General features: G+C 44.7%; 1 protein-coding gene across 2 annotated transcripts in view; it reads right to left on the bottom strand.

Annotated features, from left to right (window-relative positions):
* LOC126190750 (junctophilin-1) overlaps positions 1-22736 on the bottom strand; it is a 960015-nt gene that overhangs the window by 10521 nt on the left and 926758 nt on the right. Inside the window, exons 10-11 of one of the 2 annotated variants that reach the window (XM_049931258.1) lie at positions 22438-22638; positions 10909-11337 (exon numbers count right to left, since the gene is read on the bottom strand). In XM_049931258.1, coding sequence (XP_049787215.1) covers positions 11251-11337; positions 22438-22638 — 288 coding nt within the window. In that variant the 3' untranslated portion in view covers positions 10909-11250. Of the gene's footprint in view, positions 1-10908; positions 11338-22437; positions 22639-22736 lie in introns of those variants that run through there. The other variant, XM_049931259.1, reaches the window with a different exon arrangement.

Genomic DNA, 22736 nt, shown 5'->3' with positions numbered 1-22736 from the left:
CCCCTCATGGTAATGTACATGTGCGTCAGTGAAAAAGACCAATAAAAGGGTGTTAGCATGTGGACGTAATGTGCTGTTCCAGTCTCTTCTGTACCTAAGGTCTATCACCGTTCCCTTTGGATCCTTACGTAATTCGGTGCTCTCCGATACACACGACCGAACAGCGGAAGAGTGGCACTCAAGCGTCAACTTTAGGTTATAATATCTCCGGATGTAATTAACATTTTACAATGGAACAAACGGCACTGATTACGTATTTGTTTAGATGTTCAGATGTGCTAAGAAAACTAACGGGGTTCCATTTAAAAAAACGTAGGTTTGTGTTAAAAAACATACTTCCGTGCATTTTAATATGGTTTGTATTAACCAATTACACTAGCCGCTCTCCTCACGTTCGGTCTGTGGAATCGATTCGTAAGTATTTGATGTGGTTTACGAAATATATCCAGCGGTAATGTTAGGTGACTCACCCTGTATATATATATATATATATATATATATATATATATATATATATATATATATAGTGAAAATAGGTCTTATTAGACAGTCTGTGTAAATTCGTATCGACAACCTGATTTAGTACTGCGCAATTCTGATAAGCTAAAAACAGATGAAACACATAATGCAATATTTTATTGGTTTTATACGAAAATTCCATAACGCAATATTGGAACAATTCCGTACAAGTGCGCACCAGTACAGGGCACTGTACCTTGATTCCTAGCCAATCCCGCATTAAAAGTGACTGAGAAAATCGGCTTTATGAATAGGTGTGATAGCTTATTGTTAAATTTGAATTAAAATGTACCTATGTTATACAGAACTGAATGACTGCGAACGTCTTATGAAATTCGTAAACAATACACTTTTCGTTTAGAGTCGCGTTTTTAAGAACAACGCTCGGATTTTAACAATTTTCGTTAGTGGCGCAAGAAATATGGAAAACAAGGTGCTGCATGACGATTTAGAAAACAATATGAACCCATTTCATTAAAAATATAAACACTTTTCTTGAGTTTTTTTTCTAATGTGAGTTAATCTGTCTTAACCTGACATATTTTCCTGTTATTTCTGAGAGAAAGAAACACTTTGGATGAATGGTGTAATGCATTTTGCACTGGTATGGAGTTAACAATCGAGCCTTTTCCTGGAAAAGGGAGTATTTCATTGTCATGCAGGAAGTTTATAGAGACGTGTGTCGTGAGAGGACGAACATTGTCCAGTTGAAACCTATTACCAGTAAGCCGTCTAATAGAGATAACATGAGAGAATGCAGGGTTCCCATGGGGTGCCGCTCTCTCGGCAGATTTCCCTGAATCACTGCTAGGTGTGCCCTGAAGCTACAAGGGGGGTCCAATAAGTAAAGCAACAAATTTTTCCCTCAGCCAACTCAGTTAAAAAAACTGCGTAATTTCTTGTGGGACATCGTGGAATATTCCCGACCAAGTCCCAATAGTTTCATGTAGTTCCGACGGGTGGTGGCGCTATACGTAGCCTTCAAATGGGGTCTGTAACTGAGGTGTTTTACAAGCAGAGAGTTGTCATTGAGTCTTTTTTTGGCGGAAAACCAGAGCACTTGCGGATATTCATTAGCTCTTGCAGAAAGATTGCGGAGACCTGGCAGTGAAAAAAAAAGCACGGCGAGTCGTTGGACGAGGCGTCTGTCATCAACACACGAAATTGTACAAACTTGTCCAATCTTCTGGGTGTTGGTAGGCCGTAAAAAGCTGTGCTGTCCTCAGGAAAACGAACTTCTTCTTCTCCATGACAACGCTAGGCCTCACACCAGTCTTCCTCGTTCCGCCCTACAGCCCGGATGTCGCACCTTCCGACTTCCATCTGCTTCGCGCAGTGAAGGTTGCACTCGACGGGACGCAGTACGTGGATGATAGGGAGTTCATCGCTGCAGCAAGGCGTTGGATCCTACGCCGACCAGTAGAGTGGTGCCATGCAAGCGTACAGATCCACCCAGTAATGTAGCCTAAGACAATTGCACCGAACGTAGATTACGTTGAAAAATAGGGTATTGTAGCCAAAAGAGTGGATAATAACATGGTGCATTGGAATCCAGAATAAAACCAACCTTCTTTCAGAAAAAAAGTGTTGCATTACGTACGGAACGTCTCTCAAATAAACAATGATTTCCCACACCATAACGCTATTGAGTGTGAGAGGTGGCATGAGCCCCCTCTCATATTTCTATCTTACGAATTTCCTCTCTAATTCCATGCAGTGAAAAGTCGCTATTCCTTCACACGCGGACTTCCCACGCAGCATCTCTCGTCACCAGGGTGGTCCGGTGACAGGCGGGCTCTGCTGATCTGGAAAGGGTTAAGCCGACGGGTGTGAGGAAGTCGAGTGAATGCTTTGCAGACGCCGACATTGTCAAAAGACACGCCCGGAGGGGTCTGAAGTAGCGGCTGGGCTAGAGGTTCCGTTACTTCACAGAAACTTAGCGAAAACACTTTCTGGCGGGCTACCAGTGAGGCGTGGGAATGACTTGTGTACCCAGGCAGTTGTGGCGGGAAAATTCCCGCGCTTTCTGCAAAATAGTAACTGTGATTGGCTTGCTCAGGGCATAGCTCCGTGACGTAGCAAAATCGGCGCAGAAATTGGCGCCAAGAATCTCCATTGGTGGAATGGTAGTGCTCCGGCAATAGAGTGGAATTTTCCGCCGGTTTTCGAGTTGCTGATTGGAACGTTTAACCACGGCCACTATCGTGGGGGCGGGAATGTTGTGTGTTCAGCCTGTACGGGTGCTCTAGGTAGTCGGCTCTCGCCTTTCGGTCGAGGACGTGGAAGCAACCAGCCATCGCCTCCGGTACGCCAAATCGGGTTCTTGCAGTTAAGAAGACAGATTGGTAAGGTATGTCCGCAGCACCGGCAGACAGGGATTTTCCTAGGTGATAATCAGAGCTCAGCAGAGCGCGCCTGTTCGTCTTTTTCTAACTTTGTTCTGTCTTGGGTAGCAGCAATTAATGTTGGGTTGGCTATGTGTTTTCTCTTAAGATTTCAGTTGCAAGGAATTGGCTCCACATACCACTTCGTCATAATCCTCACAATCTAGTTTAGGGGCAACTTCACATTCACAGCGTTTGTTTGAGTATCCAATTTAAGCCAATTTGATGTATTGCAAATGTTTCATGTGTTTTCGTTTATTATTTTGTGTTTAGTCTCAATAAATCATATTGTTATTTTGGACAGAACTTTCATTCTGTTAATCGGTAGAGCAACCCTATCATTCCTCACTATGTTAATGAAACCTTCGTTTATTTAACTTATTTATCAAATTAAATTATTGCAGGTGCCAAACTCTCTTCTACTCCACTGCAGGGTTGATTAGAGTCAGTTCGCGTATTTTTTTTTTTTTTTTAATCCTTGTGCAACAGCAAAAGTCGGAGTTAGAATATGGGGGGCTTAGAGCATCATTTACATATGTAGATTCTAGAAGAATTTAGTGTTAAATACACTGCTTGCCCCGGCACCTCGCAAGTGGAAGACAGAGACTTCTTCCCTCAGCACTGGTGAAGTTGCAGACTGATCGTTCGATGTGTTGCAGATCCGTGGTTCATCGTTGAAAATGATGCGAAGCCGCTCATGAGCAATGCAGAAGTAACGTCTGCGCTGTGGTTTTAACAGAAGCCTATGCAGGGGACGCCGATTCGGTAGTCAGACTTCTGCCAGTCTGGCTATTGGGGCTATGACGCATGATGATGTGGTGAGTCAATTGCTTGTGCTAGGATGACAGATGAAGGTGTGGTAGAGTGTTCACGCGCGTGGTTTGCCTCACGTCCTCTTTCAGTTCAGCATATAAACGTTCTCATATCCTGGGTACTGAACAGTTTGAGAAGACAGCCACATAGATCACAATTGTGTCTCTTTCAAACTCTGTCAACTGCCACTAACGTCGACTCGACGAGCGCAAAGCATTCTCCGTGTTCCTTCACAGTGCTCACTTGTCATCTGACGCGGCGGAATACCATTATGTATACTATCAGACTTCATTATATAGTCACGTGGTGACAATGACCTCTGGTGAACTTTTTAGCCCTCACAGATCTTTATAACTCTACGTTATTACAACTCTAATTATGTACATACCTGCGGATCACATGTACTTAATGGAATTGCGTCTAGACCTGAACATTTTAGCCAGGTAGTTAACTATTTCCCTTGTCACTTAATCTGTTTACAGGTAGTGTGTTAACAGATTGACTGAAAAGTTCAGATGAACTTTGTACGGGGCTAGGTCATAAGGCTTTCATTATCACACCACAAAAAGAAAATGACGTAATTTTTGCTTGTTTGCACATACACGTATTCAGTCCTAGTACACAATGAAATCCCCACACCACAGCACTGTAGCACTCCCCTAGAGGAGCCAAAATAAAACGGCAGAGCCCATTAATGAAATGGAGTATCGTGCGATAATCCGCTTTCGGCAGCGACGGCATCTTTGCTGCTGTGTCAGACTAGTCAAGACGGCTAAAGAAGTCACCTGGATTGGCCTGACACAGCCGCACCATTTCAGCCGCTACCAGAAGCCAATTACCGCACGATACTCCGCTTCATCAACAAGCTGCACCAGTTTGTTTGGCTACTTTATCGACGCGCTACGGTATCGTGCCGCTGGGGTTGCAGAGTGTACCATGACTAGACACACGTACCTGAAAACAAACAAAAAATTCCGTCTGTGTTTCGCTTGTAGAATGAAAGTACTTATGAAGCGTTGGTAAATTAAGTCTGGCGTCATACACTAAGGTAACAAAAGTCATGGGATACCTCCTAATATCAGATCGGATCTCCGTTTACCCAGCGTAATGCAGCAACTCAGCACGGACTCAACATGTGGGTGGAAATTCCCTGCAGGAAAGTTGAGCCACGCTACGTCTGCAGCCGTCCGTAAATGCAAAGGTGTTGGCAGTGCAGGATGTTGTGCACGAACCGACCTCTAGAGCATGCCCCCTAAATGTTCGATGGGATTCATGTCGGGCGATTGGGTGGCCCAGTCATTTGCTCTATATGTCCAGAATGTTCTTCAAAACCAATCGCGAACAGTTGTGGCCGGCGACATGGCGCACTGTGATCCATAAAACTACCTTCGCTGTTTGGGAACATCAAGTCCGCGAGTGGCTGCAAATGGTCTCCATGTAGCCGAACACAATCATTTCTAGTCATTCACGGGTTCAGTTGAACCAGACGAGCCAGTCCATTCCATGTTAACGCAGCCCACACATTTATAGAGCCACTACCAGTTTCCGCAGTGCTTTGTTAACAACTTGGGTCTACATACAACTGAAATCGGGACTCATCTGACCAGGCCACGGTTTTCCAGTGGTCTACGATCGAAATGGAATGTCCCATGCGTCTGTCTTCAACTGCCTTCCCGCATTCAAGGACTGTTAATCCCCGCCATGCGGCTATAGTCACCCCGGAAACCTTTTCACATGAATCAGCTGAGTACAAATGACACTTCCGCCAATGCACTTCCCTTTTATACCTTGTGTACCCAAAACTACCATCTGTATATGTGCATACCGCTAACCCAGGACTTTTGTCTCCTCAGTGCACTGCTACATCTGTTCATTTTGCATATAATTTGTCGGTGTAGTGTCTACAGCTAGTAAAATAAGTGTTCTGTGTAGCTGGCTTTACGAGTTGACAATATTACATGTTTACGCTTGCTTAAAATTAATGGTGAAACCAATTCACAATTATCAGAGTGTCATCTTATGCTGTTCAAAGGCTAGTGATGGCACTGTTTATGCAATCGATAAAAACCTTGCCGGGTCAAATACAGGGTGCCCCTTTCAAACCTGTAGCCAGGTCTTCAACTTTTTTCCTTATCACTTAATGTGTTTAGAGATAGGCTCAAGAAAAAAAAAACTTGATCAGATATGATAATGAAATTGCACAATATCCTAGAGCATCTCAAAAAACTTATTTAATAATCATCAGTACACCTCTGTATGTGAACCATCTGCAGCATGAAGACTATCAAGTCTGTTTTCAGTTTCTTGCCATGTTCTTAGTACCATGTTCTCTGCCACTGCTGCACACGCATCTATGACATGACATGTTAACGTAGGAATATCGTCTATTTTGGTCGCATACACGCGGTCCTTCGCGAATCCTCACAAGAAAAAATCCAGCGGGGTAATGTCGTATGAACTTGGTTGCCAGGCAACGGGTCCTCCGCATCCTATCTAGCGATTTGTAAATTTCGTATCCAGGAACTTGTAAACAGCTGTTAATCAATGCGGTAGGGTTCCATACTGTTAGAAGATGACTTTATGAAGTTAAGTTACAAGTCTTGTTTCTGAGAGTATACAGGCTGCACCAACATGTCCAGATACGCTGACCCACTCACTGCGTTTTCTACAAAGAGGAACGGCTCAACAATCCTGTTGTGCATTAGCCCTCAGCCGATGTTCCATTTAGGGCTAGGAGGAACTTGTTAAACGACAGAGTGGGAATGTTACGAGCCGAAAATCCGAATGTTTTGCCGATTAACCGTACCTAGTACATGACACACTGCTACGTCTAAGAATAAACATCTTCCCAGGAAGCTGTCATTCTTATCAGTACGCTGCACCATATCCGTAGCAACGGTTTGTCACCATGGTTTGTCGTCCGGCAACAGATGTTGCAGAATTTGCATTTTGTAAGCAGACAAAAGATGATGATGCTGCTGTACTACACGATGTAACATTGCTCGGGCAACTCTAAGTTGACTAGATGCCTGCCGATCTGACTTACATGGGCTTCTGAGAAACGCTTGTCTGATGTGTCCACTGTTTCTTCTGGAACATTACGATGTACCCCGACGTAATGTTTCAGAAACTTACAATACCATTTCTTAATTGTCTTCGCATCTGGTGAATCACATCCACACAATCTACTATAATTTCCACGCACAGTAATCGGCGATTTTGTTTGTGCAAAACACACTATTTCTGGCGCGCTGCAGTGGAGTCGTCATTTTCACTTCATACGATCGTGCTGCACTCTGGCATTAATAGTTGGAACGTTGGCACGTGTGACGCGAGAAAATAAATCCTTTGACATGCTCTAGCGTGTGGTACAATTTCGTTTTCATATCTACTGTAGTTTTTTCCCGGCGCCTTTGAAATGTCGGAGGTCTGAAATGGACATCCTGTATTTGATCTAAGCGAGACTTTTATCGAATGCAAAAAACAGTGTCATCACTACTCTTTCAACATCCTAAACTGACACTCTGAAAATTGTGAATTGGTTTGACTATGAATTTTAAACAACCATAAATGTTTGGAGGTATGAATTATAAAACGCCTTCAGTCACAACTTCTCGTGTTTTGTTAAGTACACGATGCATTTCGGACCCTGTGGCTCCATCATCAGGGGTAATTTGTCTTATTACATTATACCGAAATGCATTGTGTACTTAATAAAACACGAGAATCTGTGACTGAAGGCGTTTTTTAATTCATACCTGGAGTGTATTGAATACCGTCATGTTTGAAGCTGCGAATATGGATAAAAATAAAAAAAGTAAATGTTTGTATCTGCTGTTTGGAGTCATTCTCTAAAGCTCTTAATTGTGCGTCTCGATGGCTAGGCTATGCTCAGGAGATTCACCTACCTTTCGTGGCTGCTTGACGTCACACAAGGTGGGCGTGGTGCTCTGCTGAGATGACCTGCTCCAGTGTGGGGAGGTGGGAGAAAAGACCAACACACAAGTAGTTTTCTTACAAATTCCTGTATTTAGATTCCACAGTTATATTTAGCACCTGAACAGGACCACAGTAGATGGCAGAGCGACCCCTGACCCACCGATCAGCCCCATTCACCTTTGTTCAACTCTCCTCATCCCCTGCCATTGGCTCTTGAGTTCCGAACACCGATAACAAGCGACATATGCAAAATATGTTATCTTTCTGCCTAGAGAGGGAAAGTTCATTTCGCTTCCTCTTGGTGTCCGTCACACCACTGAGTAAACTCCTTACATGGTGGAGCTCGATACACTATCGACAACTGTGCATCGTTTGTTAGCGCTTAGGAGAGATTGCACTGTATCCTTCTCTAATCCACGATGTTCACCGTTTGGCTGTCAGCCCTTTAGCAATGGTCCCTCAACATAAGTCATAAAAGTTTCAAATTAACAATCTCTCGATGGTCATTTGGTACTGAAGACGTCACTGATCGGTTTCAAAGGAGCTGGTTACGATATAGACTTACATTTAACAATTCACAATCTCTACACAGTGGTAGTTATGCGGGGCACATCAGTACGGCACAGTCGTGGTCTATAGCCTCAGCGCAGTCGAGAAGAAAAAAACGCTAACTTGAGTAAGGGAGCTCCACACTCCGTATTCTTCGTCGCTTGCACCTGAACACATTTCGCGCGAACATCTGGTATGCATAAAAAACACGCATAATTTACTCTAGACCGTGCCGTTGTTGACTGCCTGTTGACATCGCCAGATGGAGTCATCGACTGTTACAGCAGCAATGTGTTCCTCCGTTCTGTAGCAAAAAATATTCGCCCATATACAGCTGCTCAGTAGCATGCAAAGGACATAGATCTCTCCACCTTCGTCAGGTGCAGCTTAACAGTGGCACTCTACTTCTCAGACAGCTGAAGATCATCGTGACAAATTATAAGACTTGGAGTGGTGCTGGCGGGTTGTAGTGTTGGAGTTTTGCCTGCAGTACCTCTGCAACACCGGCTTACCAGAATTACGCACTCACTCTTGACCAGTGGTCACGGACCGGGCTGTGGTTGGACAGGTGTCGCTCCGCCGCAGGTCAACATTCCACTGTAGCCCAAAACATGAACAAGAATTTCAACAGCAGAAAATAAAGCTTAACAGTAAATTGCTTCGTTAGTCAATCGTGCGTTTCACGGAGAAGGCAGGTGGACACTGACAAATGAACATCCAACACTTTCTCATTGTACAGGCTCACGATGGTGAAAGTGGAAACGTGGTGCAGCTGAAATGATGCAAACGTCGACATTTCTTTATGCTCCTGGTAATAGGAGTCAAAATGGGTGATATTAACTGGACAGATTGAGAAACCCTAGCAGATCGCATCAGCGATTTGTTGCAAAATGCTGAATTACTTACAGATCAACAGTATGTTGGACAAGTTCAGTATGACACGAAACCATCTGGACGATATCGTGCTAAGGCATTCATGCAGGCGGAAACTACTTTCACTAGGTTTTATGCCTGCACACCGAGCGTTGAGCCTGCGTTAACAAAAACGACGTTCATCATGCTGCAACACGGTAGAGCTTCTTACAACCAAATCCACGAACAAGAACTGGGACGGGGGATAACACTAAACACGCAATTTCATACAACAGCTCTGAAACTGAGAGCAAGGGGCAGGAAAATTAACAACTGCGGGCGGGAGCACGAGTGGAATGGGGACGACAGAGATGCAACAGTCCGACTATACAGCCAAAGCCGAAAATGGAATGGGAAGATCGCGAAGCGGAGCTCTTCCAGGATAAGCTTCTCATCGGAAACACATAGACTCGTCTCGAGTGGGTGCATCGCTTAGTTTGCGTCGACAAGGAACGCGCGGGGTGGGTTTATGGTTGTCCTAACCGAAAAGGAGAAATAAACGGCATATTAAGACCACGGGGCAGTCTCACACCAAACCAAAGCCTGCGATCAATTCTGTGCGTGTGTCTCAAAGTATAAAACCGATTAGCTTCGAGGGAAAGGCGAAGTGCGCAACTATTTTCCACAACCTGAAATAAATGCCAGCGAGACTAGGCAAGAAGATCCCCTCTTCGCCATCTCTAGGAGATTCAGCTGGCACGGGAGAGGCGACGGTACAAAAGTTCAAAAACAGCTCGTCGTAGCATATCTGCAAGAAACGGCTTCATTCCGTTGTATATAACGAACATCGCTCTTATGCGTCTTACAGTTTACAGTAGAGGACTTGCTATCATTACGTTAGCAGTAGGAAAGTGTTAGTAAGTCTTAGTCCCAATAATTTGGCTAGACAACAAGTAACAAGGTATATAATGAGCAGTCCTAAAATATCTTCTCATTTGTTTCTGAAAGTACAAAAGGACAAGATATTTCCTTTGCGACATACGTGAAACTAATTTAGACAGCCATTATCTCTTCCGTTAGTTTTTGTTCTCAAAAGAGTCTCTACTGAAAGGCACACATCCGTGAATTCCTCCCACCCCTCATGCAAGAGCAACCCATACTATCGGTGAAGAGCGTCCACTCCGTTAGTGAATTAGAGTTTTGATATGCTTTAATACAACATACTCGGGGTTTCCTTATAAACGTTATTTCACAGAAATGCTCATCTTTAGCTCATCCCGATTTGGAATCCGTACAGCACGTCAGCGGCCCTTCTACACAAACTAACACTGTCTGGCCTTTACAAAGGCAAGCCGGACGCTAAGGGCGAAATCTTACATCCGATGTCTAGATCGGACCAGAGTTGATAGCCTACGGTCTTTCCAACAAATTACAAGTCAACACTGGAACGCATCCAGAGAAAACTGTGCTTGATCCCTTGAACCTGCAATGCAACGAAACGATGTCGGTAAACCGTATGACAATTGACACGTATGCAGCCCTAGAACAGATCCCGGCAATATCAAGCTTGCGTGGATGAGAATAAAACAACAGCAAAGAAGAGCCCTTTGCCAATTATGACCACAGTTTCTCTAACAAACAACCTTGCTAAGATAACTCCAATAAAATTTTGTGCAGAATACAAAACGACAGTAGTCTTATGCTAGTAAAAATTTAGCACTAATATACACAGCGGTCAGAAACATGACGTACAAAGTTGTTACTCCACCTTATACAGGCGTTAAAAGGTGAAAAAATGTCAAATGAGACTCTCCATGTAAAAATATGTCATACATATACAACACTCTATAAATAAAGACCTTCAAGCGTATCTTTTAATCATTCCCTTTGGTGTCTCTTCCTCGAGTTTCGTACAGAAGTGTTATTTTTGTTTTTTGCAATATTTTTAGTCTCTAAACAAGAGAGGTTTCTTCTCGAATAGGTAACTGGAGTTTTGGAAGCTAGGTGGTATTTCTTTTTATTCACAAGTAGCTATTAGTTTCTTTTCTCGCAAAAAGAAAACAAAGTCACGAATCCTATCCCGGTGAAACTCTGTTGTGGCCCGTGGAGACACGAAGGGGTGTGTCCGCTGTGCGGCAGAGGCCTGCGGCGGCGGCGGCGGCGGCGGCGGCGGCGGCGAGGTCTGGGCCGTGTACTACGTGAGCAGCTTGAAGAACATGATGGCCAGCGAGATGTTGATGAAGAGCACCAGCATCACCAGCTGCTGGCGCGAGAACCATTCCTGCGACAAACACACACAACTACCTGTCAAACGGAAATCGATGACTATCTCAGTTAATCTGGGGCATCTTCCATAAGCTTAATAAACACAATAGATACACATAGCAGAGACTTTAGTCATCAATAATATATTCTCCTTACAACAATCTGACAAAGCTGTGGTAGCTTTTAAATTCCGCGACTGCAGAAATCATTTGGTTTTGAGGCGAAGAACTCGTCGAGCCAAGTTCGGAGCGCATTTTCATCCGGAAAGGAAATTCCTTGAAGGTTGTACGATAGAGAGAGGAAAATGTGAAAATCTGAGCGATCGAGATCAGGTGAATGAGTGGATAGGACGGACGTTCCAACCTGACTCCTGTATACTGCTTTTTGTCAGTGTAGCAGAAGATGGGCAGGAGTTATCGTGCGATAGCGTCACTTCACCGCAGTCTTTCTGCTCGTTGTTCTCGGATTCCGTCTGCAAGACGAATCATTGGTTGACTAAATGCCAGCAGTGATGGTTACATCCTGGGGAAGCAATGCGCAGTACACCACACCGCCGCTGTTCCACTTTAGCGGATACGCGCAGGTCTTTCTACGTGGAGCTGCTGCTTTTTTTGGGCGCACCCATTCCTTGCTTTTGCTTATATTAGTATAAAGACACCATTGCTCATCATCAGTGACGATACAGGGTAGGAATGGCCGGCCGGTACCGTTCACGAGCCAATTGACGACGAGCACGTAGTGATGTACACATGGCCACCCGCCGACTTTTTGTGATTTTTACTTAGAGCATGCGGTATCCACGCACCCGATTTTTGAATCTTTCCCGTTGCATGCAAAGTGTAATGACCACAGTTCATCGCATCTGCTAGCTCTCGAGTACAGTGACTTGAATCATCGTGGATTAATGCGTTTAAACGCTTTTCATCAAACCCCAAAGGTTTTCCTAAACGTGGCGAGACACTATTTTCAAGACGATCCTCCTTAAAACGAGAAATTCATTTTCTCACCTTGCTCTGTCGAATGGCATTACCCCATATACGGCAGAAATGTTTCTGGCTGCCTCTCCTGCTGTCACCTCTCTATAGAACTCAAACAGAACAACATGTCGGAACGCGTTGATTGCACGTGTCCATTACGTTTGAGGTCTCAGGCACGGCTGACTCGATTTCTCCACTTGGCACTCCATTTACTAGCGTTCACACCTCCACTTGACAAAATGACAATTTGTAAATTCAAATAACAACAGTAAAGCACAAATAAAAACGACAAGCGACAAATAAACCCATAGCAAACGAAATACCACCATGCAAAACAATTACGCTACAAACGTAACTTAATTCCTGCTCATATTATTTTAATTATTTATTTTTCACGATCATCCCTGATACCTGACAGTGCAGAAGTGTTATAGTATAAAACTATTTATGAAAACTGCAATAACTAGAAGGAGTGGTCTTAATCACCCCAGAATCGAAAGATGTGGAGAACAGCGCAACCATTGTACATGATTAAAATTGTAAGGAGATGACATGCATGTACTTAGGGCGCTGACTTTTTTTTTTTTTACCACATAGGTCGTGCGTAATGCTACAGTCAGCCGGGGTTGAGTCCTCAAACGAAATGGACACGTACAAGCAATGAATGTGACAGGATGACTGAAGTGTTGCCATACAGACGTTTAAGAAATCGTGTTATGTTATTAGTTGAAGTAGGCGCGTGAAGCTATCGCGCCCAGTCCACACTGCAACTGTGAAGAATCAACTTATGCCGACTCAACTGTAGTGGATAGAGGACGGCCGTGCACAGAGGCGAGAGGGTACTGGACCTTACAGTGTGACGGTACTGCGGAATGATCGCCCTCTTGTCCACAGCATGGCCGTAAACGACAGAGCAGCTCCATCCACAGCGTTGGCTTGACTTGAAGCACTGCAAAGAATGTGGACCTGTCTGATTCGACAGTTCCATGCCATCTGCTGAGGGCTGGACATATGGCACGCATAGCATTACATCATCTTCCACTGATGAGAAAGCCCAACGCCTCTGACAGTAAAGGGCACATGAACTCCACTACTGGCGCGCTGAGTGGCAAAATGTGGTGTTTTCGAACGATTCTCACTTCAATTTGCCCCAAAATGATAGCTACTACTTGTTAGACGCTAGCGTGATTAGCTCAGTTGGGCAGATAGCATTTGGAGTGGCATAGTGGACAAACGTAAAGTGTAATAGTTTGGAGCATAATTGCCTGTAACATGTGATCTTGCTTCCTATACAGGGTGATTCAAAAAGAATACCACAACTTTAGGAATTTAAAACTCTGCAACGACAAAAGGCAGAGCTAAGCACTATCTGTCGGCGAATTAAGGGAGCTATAAAGTTTCATTTAGTTGTACATTTGTTCGCTTGAGGCGCTGTTGACTAGGCGTCAGCGTCAGTTGATGCTAAGATGGCGACCGCTAAACAGAAAGCTTTTTGTGTTATTGAGTACGGCAGAAGTGAATCGACGACAGTTGTTCAGCGTGCATTTCGAACGAAGTATGGTGTTAAACCTCCTGATAGGTGATGTATTAAACGTTGGTATAAACAGTTTACAGAGAATGGGTGTTTGTGCAAAGGGAAAAGTTCTGGACGGCCGAGAACGAGTGATGAAAATGTTAGAGAATTGGCTGTTCCCTCAGCTCGAACAAGAAGCACAACAATTCATATTTCAGCAGGATGGAGCGCCACCACTTTGGCACTTATCTGTCCATAACTACCTGAACGTCAACTACCCGAGGCGATGGATCGGCCGCCAGGCAGCCCGTGATAGAGCACTTCATCACTGGCCTCCAAGAAGCCCTGATCTTACCCCCTGCGATTTTTTCTTATGGGGGTATGTTAAGGATATGGTGTTTTGGCCACGTCTCCCAGCCACCATTGATGATATGAAACGAGAAATAACAGCAGCTATCCAAACTGTTACGCCTGATATGCTACAGAGACAGTGGAACTAGTTGGAGTATCGGGTTGATATTGCTCGAGTGTCTGGAGAGGGCCATATTGAACATCTCTGAACTTGTTTTTGAGTGAAAAAAAACCTTTTTAAATACTCTTTGTAATGATGTATAACAGAAGGTTATGTTATGTTTCTTTCATTAAATACACATTTTTAAAGTTGTGGTATTCTTTTTGAATCGCCCTGTATATTGAGAGCTATCTGAACAATAACCATCAGGGTGATTATACAGTGTGTCACAAACTTTTTGGGTCAAATTGCAACAGGTGATACTGGGTCCACAAATGATTATATGCGGATAGGGACCAATGGTCGGAAATGCATATTTACTGTGCTATCACAGTATGCACAGTGTACACCACATAACCATCAAGCTCATAGTAATTGTTCAAAACGACGACCCCCATTCTTAATGCATGTATTGCAATGGCACATTCAGTTCTCTCACATTCTCGCAAAGATCCTGGGTATCTGTTGTACATTGGAAGACGAAGTGGGTGATAAACAGCGTACACCCCTGACCACCAAACAGTCATACTGTACACATCTTAGCTCATAGCACGGTCGTCCTGTGACAATTGCATGCATCTCACTTCGCATTAACTTATGCCACACACACACACACACACACACACACACACACACACACACACACACACACCACTATCCCTGGCGCCAGTTGCATCAAACACCTTGTGATATGTCCATGGTGAGGTGTGTTACTGTGTACAGTGTATTATGTGTAGCCAAAGATGGAATCTTATTCGTCAAGAGAGTTGGCTGACATGCATTTAATGTACGGTGTGGCAGGATGCAATGCCCTAAAGAGGCTCGAACGTACAGAGAATGCTTCACCAACAGGCGTCATCGTAAGTGGAAGAAGTTTATCTCTGTGGATACTAAATACAAGAGATGTGGTTGTTCACACCACAGAGAGCCAGCCAACATTCCAGCCAAAGACAGTCTGAACAACACCAGATTTTGAGGACATGGTATTGGCTTCATGTGGCCGACCACCCAGGAAAAATCACCTGCCAACTTGCCCATGAAATCCACATTTCAAAGGATACACTGTGGAGAGTACCGGTGGAAAAGGTATTACACCCTAACAAAAAAAAAGTGTGGAAGCACTGGGACCAATGGATATCGAGGCCTGCATTCACTTCTGTCGACGGATTATCCACCTCAGTGCTGTACTGCCGAACTTCGTACAGTTCGTATTGTTCACAGGTGAGGCCTCAGTCATCCGTAATGGTGTTTTCAACGGCCACAACAGCCATGTCTGGAGTGAGGACAATACCCACGCCACTCACGTTGGTCGCCACCAGCAGCAATTCTCAGTCAACAAATAGATGGGCACTCTCCAAGATAACCTTATAGGACCTTACTTGCCGGCTCCCCATTTGGCTGGCCGACGTTACCTGATGTTTCCTACAAAATGTGCAGCCACAGTTCTTGAACACCGTACCCCTTGTTGTCCGCAAAAGGATGTTGTTTGTTTCAACATGACAGTGCACCAGCTCACGTCAATGTTAATGTCCACGAGCACCTGAACAACACATATCCTTGTCACTGGATAGAAAGGGGAGGTCCTGTCCCATGGGCATTGCGACTGCAGATCTCGCACCTCTGGCCATTTATCTCAGAGGTTAGGTCAAGACGCTGGTGTATGAAACCGCCGTAGGAATGGATGAAGACATGCTTGCTAGGGCCCAAACTGCCTGTCACCTGGTGCAATAGACACCAGGGATCTTTGAGAGAGTGCAGCAGAACTGTATGTGCAGTTACCATGCACGCAATGAGACTGGCAGTCGCCACTTTGAACAATTTCTATGTCGTAAATTGTTGTTATGTGATGTACACTGTGCATGTCCGCAACACAATAAACATGAATTTCCGACCATTGGTTCCCTATCTCAACATAATAGGTTGTAGACCCACTATCACCTGTTTCAGTTTGACCAAAAAGGTTTGACACACCTTGTAGACTCTGAGACACTACCACTCCTGCAGGTAGCCCCACATGACATATTTCAGCACGCAAATGCCCTGGCTACATGTTGTGAGGAATGTCCAAGCCTTCTTTGATAAGGATGGCTACTGCTGTATCCGTGAGCTGCAACTTCACTTGACATGTCTGCCATTGAAAATGTTTGGGATATGGTTAGTCGGAATCTTTTTTGTTCTGGTTCTCCTGCAACCACTGTAGACGCTTTATGGCCTCGGATACAAACCATGTGGCTCTGTGTTCTTCTGCAGCACATCCAGACCCTCTTTGATTCCAGGCGACGGAGTCTAGAGGCTCTGACTTCGGCATGTGGTGGCTTCCAACCATGCTGAACCATCACAGTTAAAGTACATGCAGTTCTAACCATCTATGTATTCTTATGTCTGAAATATGTGCAATAAATTTCGCTGTTATCACATTTCTTCTTTGCGTCAAAAACTTCAGGATCAGTTGTGTATGAAACCAGACACTGACAAACTGGAGCACGCGATCTGTTTTGAAGAATACTTTTTATTCACAAATGACTTGATCACATTTGTTGATTTTATGACAGTTAACCAGTTTGACTCTAATGAGTTATTATCAGTAATAAAAATCTAGTATAGATAAATATGAAAAGTTACTGTATATAAATTATTATAAAGTGCAAGATAACGTATTTTGTTGCGAAACCGAGGCGTCAAGTCGTCATTAAGTATGCATGGAAGTCACTTAAAGTAGACTGCCATGCTAGCTTATGGGTCATACAAACCAAAACATTTATGGCCGTAGAGAGTGCAGGAGCATACTTTCCTAACACGTGTGAGAATGTCTCCACGAAGTCTGATGCCCATTGCTGGTGCTTCATGGTGTAACTCTTTCCATTTCCATCAGTGTATTACTGAATGAGTTATTGATGATGAAAACTGTAGTTGGAAGAAAGAAACACAGCGGCATACCTATACAGGGAAAGTCACCTAACGTTACCGCTGGATATATTTCGTAAACCACATCAAATACTGACGAACCGATTCCACAGATCGAACGTGAGGAGAGGGGCTAGTGTAATTGTTTAATACAAACCATACAAAAATGCTGTATGTTTTTTAACACAAACCTACGTTTTTTGAGTGGAACCACGTTAGTTTTGTTAGCACATCTGACCATATAAACAAATACGTAATCAGTGCCGTTTGTTGCATTGTAAAATGTTAATTACATCCGATATTGTAACCTAAAGTTGACGCCTGAAACCTTCGACGTTCAGTTGCGTGTTGTAACAAACACGGGCCACGGTCGGCGAGCAGCATCTGCAGGGACATGTTTACGATGACGACCGCGTTTACGAGTGTGGCTGTAGTGCACTGTTGTGGTTTGGTCTAGCTGTCGCAGTGTCCGCAAGTAGCGCTTGCTGCTATTGTTATTCTGCATTCGTCTCCGCACGCAGACCAACTGTAGTACACCGTGTTACCAGACGTCTGTGATAGTGTAGTGTTGTAGGACCTGTAACCATGGTGTATTCGAACTCTGAAAAGGCGGAGATGATACTCATCTATGGCGAGTGTCGACGAAATGCAGCTGAAGCCTGCAGGGTGTATGCAGAACGATACCCGGACAGAGAGCATCCAACGTGCCGCACATTGCAAAACATCTACCGCCAACTGTATGCAACAGGTATGCTCGTAGCACGCAAACGGGTCCGTAACAGGGCCGTCACAGGAGAAGCGGGTGCAGTTGGTGTGTTAGCTGCTGTTGCCATGAACCCACACATGAGCACACGGGACATTGCGAGAGCTGGTGGACTGAGTCAAAGTAGTGTTACGCGCATACTGCATCGTCACCGCTTTCACCCGTTTCATGTGTCGCTACATCAGCAATTACATGGTGATGACTTTAATCATCGAGTGCAATTCTGTCAATGGGCATTAACAGAGAATGCTTTGCAGTTCCACCTGTTTACCGATGAAGCGGGTTTCACAAACCACGGGGCAGTGAATCTACGGAACATGCATTACTGGTCCGTGGACAATCCTCGCTAGCTCAGACAGGTAGAGCGACAGCGACCGTGGACTGTAAATGTATGGTGCGGAATCATTGGCGACCACCTCATTGGTCCTCACTTCATTGCAGGGGCCCAAACAGCTGCAACATACATCGCGTTTCTACAGAATGATCTGCCAACGTTGCTCGAAAATGTCCCACTGGAAACGCGTCGACGTTTGTGGTATCCGCATGATGGTGCACCTGCACATTCCGCAATTAACACTAGGCTGACCCTTGACAGGATGTTCGACGGGCGTTTCATTGGACGTGGAGGACGCATAAATTGGCCAGCCCGTTCTCCTGATCTTACACCTCTGGACTTCTTTCTGTGGGGTACGTTAAAGGAGAATGTGTACCGTGATGTGCCTACAACCCCAGAGGATATGAAACAACGTATTGTGGCAGCCTGCGGCGACATTACATCAGATGTACTGCGGCGTGTACGACATTCATTACGCCAGAGATTGCAATTGTGTGCAGCAAATGATGGCCACCACATTGAACATCTATTGGCCTGACATGTCGGGACACACTCTATTCCACTCCGTAATTGAAAACGGAAACCACGTGTGTATGTGTACCTCACCCCTCATGGTAATGTACATGTGCGTCAGTGAAAGAGACCAATAAAAAGGTGTTAGCAAGTGGACGTACTGTGCTGTTCCAGTCTCTTCTGTACCTAAGGTCCATCACCGTTCCCTTTGGATCCCTACGTAATTCGGTGCTCTCCGATACACAAGATCGAACAGCGGAGGAGTGGCACTCAAGCGTCAACTTTAGGTTACAGCATCTCCGGATGTAATTAACATTTTACAATGGAACAAACGGCACTGATTACGTATTTGTTTATACGTTCAGATGTGCTAAGAAAACTAACGGGGTTCCATTTAAAAAAACGAAGGTTTGTGTTAAAAAACATACTTCCGTGCATTTTTTATGGTTTGTATTAACCAATTACACTAGCCCCTCTCCTCACGTTCGGTCTGTGGAATCGATTCGTCAGTATTTGATGTGGTTTACGAAATATATCCAGCGGTAATGTTAGGTGACTCACCCTGTATATGAGAATATAAGACAGATTGGTCATGACGTAAGATGAAGATGTTATGCTGAAACGAAGAACAAGATAGCTGCAAAGCGACACAAATGGAGAACTGCATCGAACCACTCTTAGGGAAGATGAAGATGTTATGCTGAGACGAAGAACAAGATAGCTGCAAAGCGACACAAATGGAGAACTGCATCGAACCACTCTTAGGGATGATGAACGAGCAATTATATAAACCGCCTGTGTTTTAAAATCTGTTCCTGCTAGGCTGTTACGGCTAACTGTGTTGGAGACTCAACGGTTGTGATCATATGAATGACTTAGACTCGAAACGTAGTCTCAAGACTAGGAAGTTTACTATTCCAAAGAGAAGGGTTTGATGGAAGAAGAAGAAAATATCTAGCTATTGATACACACCAGTCCCTCTTGGTCACTAGTCCTCGTACATTAGCTTTATGGAAGTTGAATCGACGCAATGCTCGATGTTATGTCATTACAATATAGGTGAACTGAAGAGGTCCACCACGTAATTACAATTCCTTATTGACTTCCTTGTTTGTAGAGACGTTTTAGTACCTAAGATGAATTTACAAAATTCGGCGGAAGTGAAAGTGAGGACTCAGAATTGTTAGGAGATGAGTATCTATACAGGGCTTTAGTATAATTATCCTCAGCGACTACACAATCCATCGTCGCATCTTTCTATGTGACTGAATTTTGAAGATAATTATAGTGAGTGCACTGAAACTCTTCTTGCATTGTGGTAAGCTGTGTAACGCTGTATCCTCAACAATCTAGTTTCCTTTATTGTGTTCTCTGACTTAGTAGATCAATGGGCATATGTTGACACATGGAGAGATAGGACAAATAAGTGGGAAAAGCATAATTTGAAGTATGGTAAGAAGAAGGACAGTATGGTCAGGAACGTGTACACTTTGACTTGTGGAGGGATGAAATGGAGCAGTACCTTCAGGAATATTACCTTCATGTCTGGAAATGTGACGCAAATCATCAGAGTTGGGAGAAAGAATTTTGACATACAGAGCAACGAGTTACATCAATGGGATAATGAATGCATAGCCAAACTTTGGGAGAGATGAGGTTGAACAGTGAGATAAGGGAACACATCTTGACTAGGACAGATACGTAGTTGGCCAGTGAGATGAAGGGAGCATACTTTGAGATAGGAGACGTGGTTGAGAATTAGGATGGGGAGGGAAGACTTTGATATTGAGATAGACATGGTTGGGAAGTGAGATTCAGAGAGCATATCTTGATGTTGAGAGAGATGTGGCTGGGATGTGAGCAGAAATACACGGTTATTACAAGTGATTGAAGCGATTTCACAGCTCTACAATAACTTTATTATTTGAGATATTTTCACAATGCTGTGCACACACATACAAAAACTCAAAAAGTTTTTTTAGGGATTCACAAATGTTCGATATGTGCCCCTTTAGTGATTCGGCAGACATCAAGCCGATAATCAAGTTCCTCCCACACTCGGAGCAGCATGTCCCCATCAATGAGTTCGAAAGCATCGTTGATGCGAGCTCGCAGTTCTGGCACGTTTCTTGGTAGAGGAGGTTTAAACACTGAATCTTTCACATAACCCCACAGAAAGAAATCGCATGGGGTTAAGTCGGGAGAGCGTGGAGGCCATGACATGAATTGCTGATCATGATCTCCACCACGACCGATCCATCGGTTTTCCAATCTCCTGATTAAGAAATGCCGAAAATCATGATGGAAGTGCGGTGGAGCACCAGCCTGTTGAAAGAGGAAGTCGGCGCTGTCGGTCTCCAGTTGTGGCATGAGCCAATTTTCCGCGGGCTACGCGTGAAACTTGCCCGCACGCGTTCAACCGTTTCTTCGCTCACTGCAGGCCGACCCGTTGATTTCCCCTTACAGAGGCATCCAGAAGCTTTAAACTGCGCATACCATCGCCGAATGGAGTTAGCAGTTGGTGGATCTTTGTTGAACTTCGTCCTGAAGTGTCGTTGCACTGTTATGACAGACTGATGTGAGTGCATTTCAAGCACGACATACGCTTTCTCGGCTCCTGTAGCCATTTTGTCTCACTGCGCTCTCGAGCGCTCTGGCGGCAGAAACCTGAATTGCGGCTTCAGCCGAACAAAACTTTATGAGTTTTTCTACGTATCTGTAGTGTGTCGTGACCGTATGTCAATGAATGGAGCTACAGTGAATTTATGAAATCGCTTCAATCATTTGTAATAGCCCTGTATAGCTCTCTGGCATGAGGAGATATATGGTTGGCATGTGAGACAAAAGGAGAACTCCGTAACACGAGGAGAGACACAGTTGGAAAATGAAATAAGGAGACAATATGTTGAGGTTAAGAGAGACGAGGTTGGGAAATGAAAGAGAAGAGAAACAAGGACGAGCAGATGAAAAGAGCATACCTTCATGTGAGGAGAACCTCGATTGGGATATAAGATGAGGAGACCGTGTCTTGGCACTGAGAGAGACATAGCTGGGAACTGAAATAAAGAGAGCATAGCTTTACATTGGAAGACATGTGGTTGGGAAATGACATGTACCTTGAGACTGAGGGAGAGTTAGTTGAAGAGTGAAATGAGGAGTGCACGCCTTGATGCTGAGAGAGATGAGGTTGGGAAGAGAGATGAGGAGCGCATACCTCGATGCAAGGAAGGACGAGGTCGAGCTGTGAAGTGATGATGTACCTTGAGGTGGGGAGTGATGACATAAGGTGGAGCAGGGAAGTGGGGATGGTGACCTTGAGGTGGAGAGTGATAAGGTAAGGTGGACCATGATAAGGTAAGGTGGAGCAGAGAAGTGGGGATGGTGACCTTGAGGTGGAGAGTGATAAGGTAAGGTGGACCATGATAAGGTAAGGTGGAGCAGAGAAGTGGGGATGGTGACCTTGAGGTGGAGAGTGATAAGGTAAGGTGGACCATGATAAGGTAAGGTGGAGCAGAGAAGTGGGGATGGTGACCTTGAGGTGGAGAGTGATAAGGTATGGTGGACCAGAGAAGTGAGGAGGGTGAGAGGTGAGAATGCGTACCTTGACGTGGGGTGAGACGAGGTAGAGCAGCGGGTTGGCGCGCAGGCGCTCCTGCTCCTCCTGCATGCGGCGCATCTCCTCGCGGCGGGCGGAGCTCAGCACGGACACCTCCTCGCGCGACATGGGCTCGGTGGCGCGCGGCAGCCCCTGCACGTCGGGCAGGCTCTTCTTCCGCTGGATGGGCTGCGGCACCGGTAGGGTCTGCGGGCACAAAACACCACGCGTCACGGGAGTCCACTTCATTGGTGCAACACGCTCTCTCTCTCTCAATGGTGCCTTCTGGTCCCCTGCTGCATTAC

This window comes from Schistocerca cancellata, chromosome 6, assembly GCF_023864275.1.
Source record: "Schistocerca cancellata isolate TAMUIC-IGC-003103 chromosome 6, iqSchCanc2.1, whole genome shotgun sequence".
Taxonomy (NCBI): Eukaryota; Metazoa; Arthropoda; class Insecta; order Orthoptera; family Acrididae; genus Schistocerca; species Schistocerca cancellata.
This window is presented reverse-complemented; position numbering and strand designations above follow the sequence as displayed.